Raw genomic sequence first — 12,065 nt, 5'->3', positions numbered from 1 at the left:
AAAAATCGAAACTCTTTCCAATAGCTAACATGGCAACCTGCCTACGTTTTCTAAAACCCTGCTCTCTGTTCACCCGCTATTGGGCAACAGCTGACTAGGAATTACGCGATACGAATTGTGGTGACAAGTGGGAAAATAACACTCATTGACAGACAGGCAATTTTAGGCCACGTTTCCCTTTTCGACACGAAATACGCGGGCCGTTTCAGATGGCCAGTGGTACACGGCTGCGATGGGCTGCAGGCACCAAAGCAACCATGTTTATCATTTAAGCGCAGGAAAGCGCGTACAGGATAATGCAACCTGTTGGCCTTAACTTCTCAAACAACTCAGATAATATCAACGCATACGTGTTACTTCGAACAATACTGGTTGATTTAGGAATCTACCAAATAAACGAGCGAAGAAGCAACTTACATGGACGCTTCAAATGCAGCGCGCGCTGCACGTTGGTCACGCCATTTGAGACCACTGCACAGTATTTACACATTCAGTGCGGGCTTCCTCTACCTCCAGCTTTCCCTCGACTCCCTCAGGCGGCTCATCCCGCTCAGACCAGAATCAGACCAGGCCCCCGCCAGCCTCGGCCTGGCTCGCCGCTGGGCCTGACGTCCGAGCCTGGCGGCCGCGCGCGGCCCAGCCAGCTCGGTGCGCTGCGCCTGCAGCCGGCCCCGGCCCAGCCGACGCCTGGGGGCGCCGACCCCGCACAAACCCTGGGTCCGCCCGCGCGCAGCGCACAGCGCTCGTCCCGGCAGTGTCAGAGCAGCTTTTGATTGAGACGGGAGGGCGCAGCGCGTCGCTGGCGGCGACGGTTGAGCTGCCACGGGCCGAGCCGCGCGGCCCCTCCGGCCGGCGGCGCGGTCCCAGCCGCTGCCGGCGGCGCGCATGCGCAGGCTCACGCCGCTCACGAGGTCATCACGAGATCAGCGGGCGCGGCGGCCCAGCGGCGCCGACCGTACGACCGTCTCACGGCCAGGCAGCGGCGGTGGGCGCAGGACGCGGCCCGCTCGCCGCGCCCTCTAGCCGTCGGCGTCGCCCGGCGGGTCCAGCGCCGTGTGCAGGGTCACCGACACGTTTCTGTTGAGGCTCACCGCCGGGTAGAAGGTGCCCTGCAGGCCACCGAAGTCAATCCGGCCCTGTGGCAGCAGACGGCAGCGATAAGCTGGCGCTGCGGCCGGTCAGGACTCAAGACATGGGAACAGGACCGCCGCGCGCGAGCAGGACATCCCATCGCCATCACACCTACTTAGTGACGTTTGTCTAGATGGCGCCGCGATCGCTCCACCAAGCCCAGCCCCGTCCTCATGGCCACATCGCACGCCTCCAAGCAACTGACCATTCCGCCCTACCTGAATGACGTCATTGACGTAGAAGGTGAGCTTCTGCGTGGTCAGGTTGAGCAGCACGCCCACCGTGTCGCCGGCCTTGATGCCGCCCTCCGCTCGCCCCGAGTGGATGTCCTGGTGCATCAGCCACGACCGCTTGCCGTCGATGTACATGCTCCAGCCCTTGTTGTCCTTGCCTGAAACACAACCCCGGACCGCTCATTGGAGCGGCGGCGACTACACTGGTGACGCACCAGGTGCAGCTGGAAAGTTAACCGTCTGTGGCAGAGCTGCCGATTGCACTTCAAGTTTTTGGAATTCCAAATGTTAGGTCCGATTTGGAAAGGGGAGAGACAGGGGAAAAACTTTGTTTTCTTTGGACAGCCGACATCATTCTGTCTTGTCTGAATCGTAGAAATCGTCACGAAAGCCAGTGGTGCACTAACTTGCCCACAATTAATTTCTTTCTTTCCATGCGATTCAAGTGGGGGGATGCAGCGATGCAGGTAGTGACTGGGTTTATTGGTTACAGGCAGTAATTATTCGATATTTTGCAGCAGTCGGAAACCATTAGACAGTCTGATATTTTGAACACTTTTTGGACGGGCAGCTGGTCGATCCTGAGACTCGGGATTGTACCTTGGACGAGAACTTCCCACAAAGCGGTACCTCTGGTTTGTACGCACTGCGCTGATCTCCATGGAGTTTCCAAAACCAGACAAATTATGCAGAACTAGCATTGGTATCTTTACATTAGAGGCGTAGGCTAAAAGAAACACATGCTTGAGACAGATCAATATATAAAAATGTGCATCGATTGAATACGCCCTAGTCACTACCTCGCTTACAGAATGGAAGGAGAATACCATTAAAATGGCATTAACTCTCAGAAACTTTCCATTCACCTGGCACAGCATCCTGCTGGCACCGAGCCAACTCTCACCTAGCATGGCGTCCCGGCTGACGCCGGCTCGCGCCATGCCGAAGGCCGGATCAGCGTTGCCCTCGAACTTGTCGACGGAGAACTCCCAATAGTGGACGCCGCGGGCGAAGCCCACTGACCCAAGCGCCAGGCGGCTCTCGAAGCTGTCACAGGTGGCGCTGCAGTCGCCGCGACTCAGCACGATGTCTCGGTGCCGTCCGCTCGGGTCGAAGGTGAACCACGCCACTGCCACCGGGTCGACCGGGGTCAGAAGGGGTCACCCGTAACACCAAGCGGTCACAGATGGCACAGGGTCACGTAGCACAGCCGTATAGCATGCACGGTTCCGTTCCGCGGAGTCGTTTCGCGAGGTGGACGGTCACAAAGACATGCGGGACAAGCTGATTCGCCTGTCAGTGACGAGGAAACGTGCAGCTTGTGGGCGCCAGTCTCCGATAGGTTGGGACAGGGGCTCGCAATGTGTGAAAGTTCCCAAAGCGCTTTATTCCGGGGAATAAACACCATATATGCCACCAATATGAAGAACGATGTTGATAGGTTTTCCACACCCTAAAAGCTGATCTTAATTCGCTCAAAGAATAAACTTTGTGTATCAGTTACAGTGCTTGCAGATGTTTAGAGCCCAATGAATTTTCAGTGGAATTGATTTCGATGCCGTTTGAAGGAAAGGAAACACCTCGCTTGACTACGTCACACGTTTCTGGACGCGTTCATTCGAACTGTTGGCATTTCTGTGCTGTCAAAAACCAGATAGATAAGCACGGTCAAAACGCAGCACTTGCGTGAGCAAATATTCCCTATCGTGCCGAAGTCCTAAAGACGCCCAGCTGAAACCTGCAGCTGCACACTGACCACTGCCTGAGCCACCGTCTATAACGACGCCCGTTATCGAGCGAGCCTCGCAAAAACACGGATCATCCCTGGACCGCGCCGGAATCGGCCTCTCGACCGCGCCGGAATCGGCCTGAGAATCGACTCGTGTTCCAGACGACCTCTCGACGCACCGGAATCGGTCTGAGAATCGAATCGTGTTCCAGACGATCTCTCAACCGCACCTGAATCGGCCTCTCGACCGCGCCGGAATCGGCCTGAGAATCGACTTGTGTTCTAGACGACCTCTCGACCGCACCGGAATCGGCCTGAGAAACGACTCGTGTTCCAGACCACCTCCCGACCGCGCCGGAATCGCCCTCTCGACCGCGCCGGAATCGGCCTGAGAAACGATTCGTGTTTCAGACGACCTCTCGACCGCACCAGATTCGGCCTGAGAATCGACTCGTGGCTCCGACGACCGCCTAGTGAAGCGGTAGGAACAGTGAGCGGCATACAGCAGATGAAGGCGTGACTTTCCCCGACTCTGGCCACGACGGGAGGACGGCACTCTCCAACATTACCATTCGAATGGGAGAGATGTGTTGATTGCGGGCGGTGACGGGGTGGCATTGCTTGCAGAGCAATTTACATATGAGACGCGTCGACCGTCGCTAATGGCCGCGACGATTACGACAGTCATAATGACGATTTCACTTTAGAGAGCGGAGGCCTTCAACCATGTCTACGACGAGAAGACAAAAGGGGAAAATACTTCCAGAAAACCTGGGCCGTTCACGCATTTCGTGTGTCGACTAACCGTTTCCTGACGGAAATTGCTCAGAAATCAATACAGCGGACGGTTCAATGTGTCGGAAATCGTCACTTTTTGCTAGCGAGCAGCAAAGCCTCTGCCCATGTGCACACAGGGGCGTGAACAGGATTTCAAAAGTGGAGGAGGCACAACCCAAAATGGCTGACTAAAACACTATTTTAGCCCTCCGCAGGAGCGCGAATTTCTTGCACAGCGTATAACAACAGCGCATGTTTTCAATCTGCTTTACTTTTTATTTGTACCGTGAATAATTGTCAGCCTACGCTCACATGTATTCAATTGATATCAAAAGCTTGACAGGGGCTCCCGGTCCCCTTGTGGCGTTCGACCGGTGCATATTGTATATGCACTGGCATAACGTCACAGCGTTTATACAACATGCCTGCATGATAACAGAGTTAAGCTGCGATGATCTTGGAAATTACCGCCATGGCAGCATATGCCCTGTAAATGTGAGCTGTTTGAATAATCCATATATTTTCATAGATCCCAACCAATTTCCACATGACTTAAATCCAGTATCATTTCTCTGGTCTGGTGCACATAGCCCCCCTCCTGTTGAAAGCAATCCAGACTGGAATCCCTCCATTTTATCGCACGGCAGCGAAGACAAAGCCACCCGCTATGGCCGCCAGGATTTGTCTCTGCAAGCCCTCACCCAGCACCGCACGCTGCTGGCATTACGGAAGAACCAAGTGGGCACGGACGGCAAATACGTCTCAGCAAATTGCGGAGACACTGGTCCGTCTCAGCTTTCCCGTACTGCCTCTGGGTGAGCGGACTACTGAACACCCGGCTTGCCGAGATATACATGACTAGCCCACGACTCCATCAGCCCACCGCGTCAGCGCATGCAGCCCGGTGCGCGATCAGCACCGCGTCGCTGCCCGCATATTTCTCCCGGGGCCTGACCCGTCTGTTGGCTGCATAATGCCGTCCGTGTGTGGCGAGAAATGGCCCTGCCCGCGGCGCGTGCCCTTCGCAGAGGCCTCCCGCTAGGCCCGCGACATGCCCGCTCCATCTGACCGGTGCCGGCACGTGGCGGCGGCCGCCCGCCGGCCGGCATCATCAATACGGATCTCTCCGAGCGACGCGGCCCTGCCCCGCTCATCTGCATGCCGCTCCGCGCGCACAATCTGCTCCTATTTGCCGGATTGCTTTATTGGGCGCGCACGACGGCGTCCGAGCGGCAGCGAGGGCGGGCCGCGCGGGCCGTGCTCCCAGCCCGGCGCGCGCGTGCCAGAACGGCCTTTGTTTCGGGCATGTTTTTATCCCGCCCGCCACGAAATGATGCTCGGTTTTGCCGCTTTCCACTTCTTGCAAGCCGTCCTTTCAACGCTTGCGTTTCGCGTTTTTGTCACTCGTTCCTCGTGAGTACCATCTGTATCAGGCGGAAGATAATGTGTTAATATCCTGCCGTGTCTATCTTTAACACTGTTAGCTGCAGCCTTTCCTCTCCGCCATTTGTGTATTTTCATTTTCTCCTTCCCACTATTCCACTACACTTTCCTGTCCCCCTCTGCACGGCTCCCCTCTCCGCCAGGCCCGGTCCCCGCTCGTGCCCATTTGCTCCCCTCCACCCCTGGTCAGAGGCCCGGCAGGCCGGCGCCTCGCGCTATTCACAGCACCAATCGTAATTGCCCGTCGCCGGCGGCCGGACGGTCGGCCCGGCCTGCGGTGAAGGCTGACTGAATAGCCCGGCAAACGCCGCGGAATGGCGTCCACCCGTGGAGAGCCTCTCCACATCCACACGCCGCCGGGGGACGCAGAGAACCACCCGGACCACCGTCACACGGCACGGGAAGCCGTCCACACACCACAGTGTAGACCGCATGTTTCACCCCCAGCCTGATCAAGACCAGCGTGGTGCCCACGCATCACCAGGGCACCACACGTGCCACCACGACCCCTGCTACAGGCTACAGGACCGGTCTGGTGTCAGGGCTCCTCGCGCAGCGTCTTTGTTCGTATCCACACCGCAAAGCGACGCTGTGGGCGTAGCGGGCACGGTGCCGTCCCACGAGCTTTGCGTTCTGAAGCGCCCACGTATGTCCTCCTTGCAAGTGCTGATAAATGATAAGTCACCTTTCTTTGGCTCTCCATCAACAAAGGTTATCGTCCCTGTTGCTTTAAATGGACGTCGTCTGAGGCTGAAGACGAGCACAGGCTTCAGAGAGTGTCAGCAAAACACTGATGCCGAAAATATTGACCGGACACACAGAACGTTTATCCTGACTCACATCCAATACACGGATCGGAATTTGTCATCCGCTGTCTCAGAAATTGAGATCAACACAAAGCGTTTTCCGACCGGTCCGTTTCCGAAGACCACTCGCAATTCCTGGTTTTCCATCAGTTAGCTTTTCGTTTTTAGTCCTGCCCTACGTTTGCTTCTCAGTCTACTACACTGCTAGAGACAGTGGACCGATCCTTTCGAGGCTGTGCGGGCTAACCAGCCCAAAACATTGGTGAAGATACGAACCCGGCAGTGTAAAACCAGAAGCATCAAGCCGTGTAATAGCCACACAGCAATCAGTTTCATCCAGCGCCCGTAATTCGTGTCTGAATACTGAGCAGCGATCGTCGCGATCGCGTGTCCTCTGATCGGTGCGCTCTGTTCTGCGCGTGCCCGAGTCATGCGGATGCTACGCTGCTAACGCGAATACGCAGCCTTACCTGCTGCCATGTACACTTCGCACACCAAAGATTTCACATGCACTTGTTGCTGAATAAGATGTCACCGAAAGTGACTGCTCACGGCTGGTGGCTCGATCCCAGCTCAGTCTCGTGCAACTGAATTGATAGCTTTCAAATGCAGCCTCACAGGAACGTGACAATATGCGGGTGAGATGACCTGCTGGCTTCGCGCACATTGTACTTGGGTGCTTTCATGACGAGCAACCGGCGCCTGATAGCCAAACTAGTGGAAGAAACTGTGTATCCAAACATGATGTTTCACGTTGCAAGAACACTCTACTCTCAACGGCCGTCTTTTGGTAACCGTAACAATAGAGCACGAATGGTCTTTAAATAACAAGAAGCCAAATAAACATCGCAACATTGTTGAGACCTATTGCGGAACAAGGTAATAATGCCGCAGGCCACTTCTAACTGACCGCACGGCGAAAGACCACTCGAGGAAGCAACTCCACCGGACATCCGACACCTGCCACGCGAGGGAGCAACTCCAACGGACATCCGACACCTGCCACGCGAGGGAGCAACTCCACCAGACACTCCGATACCTGCCACACAAGAGAGCAACTCCAACGGACACCTCGATACCTGCCACGCGAGGAAGCAACTCCAACGGACACCCCGATACCTGCCACGCGAGAGAGCAACTCCAACGGACATCCAACACCTGCCACGCGAGGGAGCAACTCCAACGAACACCCCGATACCTGCCACGAGAGAGCAACTCCAACGGACACCCCGATACCTGCCACGCGAGGAAGCAACTCCAACAGACACCCCGATACCTGCCACACGTGGGAGAAACTCCAACGGACACCTCGATACCTGCCACGCGAGGAAGCAACTCCAACGGACACCCCGATACCTGCCACGCGAGAGAGCAACTCCAACGGACATCCGACACCTGCCACGCGAGGGAGCAACTCCAACGGACACCCCGATACCTGCCACGCGAGAGAGCAACTCCAACGGACACCCCGATACCTGCCATACGAGGGAGCAACTCCAACGGACACCCCGATACCTGCCACGCGAGAGAGTAACTCCAACGGACACCCCGATACCTGCCACACGAGGGAGCAACTCCAATGGACACCCGATACCTGCCACGCGAGAGAGCAACTCCAACGGACACCCCGATACCTGCCACACGAGGGAGCAACTCCAACGGACACCCCGATACGCGCCACGCGAGAGAGCAACTCCAACGGACACCCGACACCTGCCACGCAAGGGAGCAACTCCAACGGACACCCCGACACCTGCCACACGAGGGAGCAACTCCAACGGACACCCCGATACCTGCCACACGAGGGAGCAACTCCAACGGACACTCCGATACCTGCCACACGAGGGAGCAACTCCAACGGACATCCGACACCTGCCACGCGAGGGAGCAACTCCAACGGACACCCCGACACCTGCACGCAGGGGAGCAACTCCAACGGACACTCCGATACCTGCCACACGAGGGAGCAACTCCAACGGACACCCCGATACGTGCCACGCGAGGGAGCAACTCCAACGGACATCCGACACCTGTTGTCTAGCATATTGCCTCATTACGTAGGCGCACCTCTCGTGCCAGACATGTGCTGGACTCATATGCCAACCCATACACATCCCGAGGTGCCACGAGGCACAACGAGGCTCAATTAAGTGGCAACAAAGCAGTTATTCGGGCCCGGCGAGCCTGTGAGCGGACCCAAAGCAGTCAGCACAGTCCTACACAAGAAGGTAATTTCAGTATCTCAATGCGTCTCCTCTGTTTTGCTTCGCGAAGCAAGTTTGCAAACCAACAAAACAAGAGAGACCAGCCGTACACGGTAATTCTAGTTCGGAATGCGTGTGAGCTGGATGAAATATCTCGCATCCAACAAATAAGTGAATAAAAAATCAAATAGCAATCACTCTGTATTCAACAAGAACACTGGCAAGCACTCTGGAATACATATTTTGGAGGACAGCGTAATCGTCCGCTTATGCGGTGGTGCTGTCCACCACTCCTTGCAAAGGGTCTGTGGTGCTGGTGAGAGCGGTTTTCTGCCGATGTCGCAGATTTGGACATTCTTCGAGCTCGGACCGGCTAGACCCAGTCCAAAGCTGAAGCCGGCATAAGATCGAAATGTCAGCCAGCATAGACTTTATCAGGTCCGACGGTTTTACTTGTCAACAGCAGGTCATATGTAACACAACAATCATGTGTAGAAAAAATAAATCAAACCTTGCAATCTTGGGTTTCCTTCTTGGGTGCCTGGATAAATCATCATTCCTTTTTAGACAGCAAATTGGTTATTGCAAGCAGGCAACACTGCATGCAACATACAGGCGGCTATTTCGTCGAAGGGATATTCCAATATCAATTGCAGAGAACTCGCATATGCTCCCAAGAATGTCCGACGGTAGGCACCTCTAGTATATGCCTTGCCTGCATTCATTACATATTTTCTAGCATGATGTGTGTGACGCTTCCGCATGATGGTGTACTTGTTGTGACTGGATCGTTCGCAGGTGGGCGCCACGAGACAGCGCTGCTCCTGAAGGTCTCGACATTCTGGCCACGGAACCAGATCAGGCTTACTCTCAGATCCTGGCTTAAATACATGCGTGCTCCCGTTGGCTGGCAACTAGTGCATTGTCCTAGTGCTGGATGTCCAGGGTTTGAAACGCCAACTGGCGCCTGGTCACAGTCTTCGCGAGCAAGAGCTGGCCTGTGATATAAGTAAGAGTCCCTAGTCTAACTTCCTCAGACTGGCATCACGCCCGAACGAAAGAAAGATTTTCCTCCCTGCCATGCGCTGGTTGACGTTAGCACAATTATTTGTGTTCATCACCCAGCATTCATAGCGGATCTATCCACGGGCTTTGCCGCAGTTTGATATCATAATCAAGCATACAGGCACACCACACAAAACCAACCGCACCAGCTCACGTTCCCTCCACAGAGCACCACCCTCCTCCACCCATGCACATCAACACACGCAGTACATATTCTCCGCACACAACCGCGTAACAAAACCCTCACACGGCGCGCGCTTGCGGCACCGATCCCGACCCTGGCAGAGGCGCCGCCTGACCCGCACCGCCGCCCGGCCGGCGCCTTACCGTCGGTGGTCTTCAGACAGAGGGCGTCGCTGGGCGGCCCGTCGCCAGAGCTGTTGTAGCCCTTGACGCGGCACGTGTAGCGTGTGTTGAAGTGCAGCCCGCTGATGCGACACGGCGTCTCGCGGCCGCAGTAGGCGTCCTGCAAGCGCACGTGGCACGTGTGTCAGAGCGCCGCCGCGTCGGCATGTCGGACGACACGTCGGCATGCAGTCGGCGTGCGATCCGACGGGGGCCGGCGCGGTGCGGACACGTGCGGCCCCCACCGGTCGAGCGCACACAGGCGCCTGGTCCACAGACGGACCTCGCAGAGAGGCGCAGTCGCACAGATCACGCGCAGCCAGACAGTCAGACCACCTCATCTGAAGACGCATTTATTCGGACGGCGAGGAAGAGCAAGCTGACGAGACAGTGAGCGCCACTCCACACGCGATATGTCTCCAGGATTTACGTCTCTGATTAGAAACTGAGACCATGAATTTCAACAAAATATCAGGTAACAGGCATTTTATACCTGAAATACCTCAACATCTGCCGCAGATGCATGTGACTGCTTCTTTTGCACGTATATACGACAAAATATATATTAGAATCAACCAGTGACAATGGATGGTCGCACATGTCAAATGTCGTCAGCCGACGGACAGCGAGCGGACAATTTCACAATATTCCTCGCTCTCAAAGTACGTCGAAGGTATCACGTAACTGACTAGTTACTGGAGCGCATCGACACGTTCAATTTAAAAATATGCCGTCGCAAGGTGAGCAAGCTATTGGATACCCAAATCCAGCTCGCCACGTCGCGTTCCCGATCATCTTGTTTTCCGTCACCATCGTTTATTGCCGCAGCTGAGCGTGAGCCCTCCATAAACACTCGCAAACGCAAATAGTGCACGACAAACAAGCTCATCACTGGCCGCCCAGCCGCGCGGCTTTCGTCGCTACGTCTGCTTCATGCCACACATACGTCAGCAGTGACGACATCGCGTATGGACACGGGCCGGCCAGCCCCTGCTGAAGTCATTCGTCCGCGGTATTGAGCTGTAGGCGCCGACCTGCCTCCGACACAGTCAGTGTCGGCGAACGACCGGGAGTGACGCCGCACCTGGTCCCTTCGGACCGCACTCGTCCACCTTACCCGGGCCCGTCGGGCAGCGCGGGCCCCGCGACAAAGGGTCGGACCAACCCCGCCCAGGCCGGCGGCCGGAGGTCAGTCGCAGCCGCCCAGGAGAGGGGGGGGGGGGACTAGTGCCAGACTTGTCACAAGCAGTACGCAATAGATGCCAGATGTGAACACCAGAGCGCAGCCATGGTAGTTATGGCTGGCACAATCTGTAACTCTTTTGAGTTGTGAAAATGCCCAAGTTGCACCAAGGTTCCCGACCTCGGCAGTTGTGCGCTAGCCATCCCACCGCGTGCAGTTCGTGTTTGCTTGTCACCTGCGCGCAAGGTAGTTATATACCAATTTGCTGCTCTCGCCACGTCAAGTATCTTTCTACGTGCTTTGCAGGCGCGGCCAGGTGCGCCGGACAGTCCGTTGCTCACACCTCTTCAAAGAGCGTCCCACCCGCTCCCGCACGCGCTGCATGGGGTCGACGTTCATCACACGCCACCGAATTTAGCACCGCCATAACTTCGCCCTCGGAATCGCCGGAGCGGCGGGCCGGCGATTTTAACGACAGCCGCCAACCCAGCCGGAAATAAGCGCGTGGTGATCGGCGCGGGCGCGCGCGCCACTCGGCCGCGCGCCGCTGGCGCCTCGGGCCTTCTGTTTGTTCAACAGTGACCTGCCGTCAGGAGGCGGCGCGCGCGCCGGACGCCGCTGGATAAACACAGCGGTAGCCTGTCCGCTCCACGCAAACAGTTTACGTGCCACAGCCCCGGAATAGGTGGGAGGAACGGGGGCTCGCCACTCGGCGCGCCCAGCACGTCACCGCTGCACTGCTCAGCGCCGCTGACGTCTCCCGGCCTCCGGGTCTCACCGGTGAGAGTTGTTCCGCTCACTCAGCAGAGGCTGTGGACATGGTGGCCGAATGCCCTCTGCTGTTTCCCAGCATTACGTCTGAGCGCTCAATCACAGTCAAAGAGTTATCTTCACTCAGATATGAAGTACTAGACTAGCTGCTGCAGCCGGCAGTAGAACTGGAACGCCAATTTTGGGCACGTGGGGCTGCTGCTAACTCGTCCCGAAAAGACGCCGTTAGCGAGCCGTTACAGAAAAGGATTCTCAATCAACTGCCACCAGCAGCGGCGAGCCATTTTGGAAACACATCCGGCCAGAAACCTTTCCGAGCAAGCTTGGATTTTCTGTGCGAGTGAGTTCATGGCCGATTTCCATACGAGATCAAGAGTG

General features: G+C 56.4%; 1 protein-coding gene across 1 annotated transcript in view; it reads right to left on the bottom strand.

Annotated features, from left to right (window-relative positions):
* Positions 1 to 987: 987 nt before the first annotated feature.
* Positions 988 to 12,065, bottom strand: part of LOC119109147 (E3 ubiquitin-protein ligase TRIM9) — a 71,323-nt gene continuing 60,245 nt past the window's right edge. The window contains exons 9-12 of the mRNA XM_037232721.1: positions 9,716 to 9,854; positions 2,269 to 2,493; positions 1,350 to 1,522; positions 988 to 1,136 (exon numbers count right to left, since the gene is read on the bottom strand). Of these exons, the coding sequence (XP_037088616.1) occupies positions 1,020 to 1,136; positions 1,350 to 1,522; positions 2,269 to 2,493; positions 9,716 to 9,854 (654 nt within the window). The 3' untranslated portion in view covers positions 988 to 1,019. The remainder of the gene's footprint in view (positions 1,137 to 1,349; positions 1,523 to 2,268; positions 2,494 to 9,715; positions 9,855 to 12,065) is intronic.

Source organism: Pollicipes pollicipes, unplaced genomic scaffold, assembly GCF_011947565.3.
Source record: "Pollicipes pollicipes isolate AB1234 unplaced genomic scaffold, Ppol_2.1 Scaffold_2555;HRSCAF=2994_pilon_pilon_pilon, whole genome shotgun sequence".
NCBI classification, from domain to species: domain Eukaryota; kingdom Metazoa; phylum Arthropoda; class Thecostraca; order Pollicipedomorpha; family Pollicipedidae; genus Pollicipes; species Pollicipes pollicipes.
This window is presented reverse-complemented; position numbering and strand designations above follow the sequence as displayed.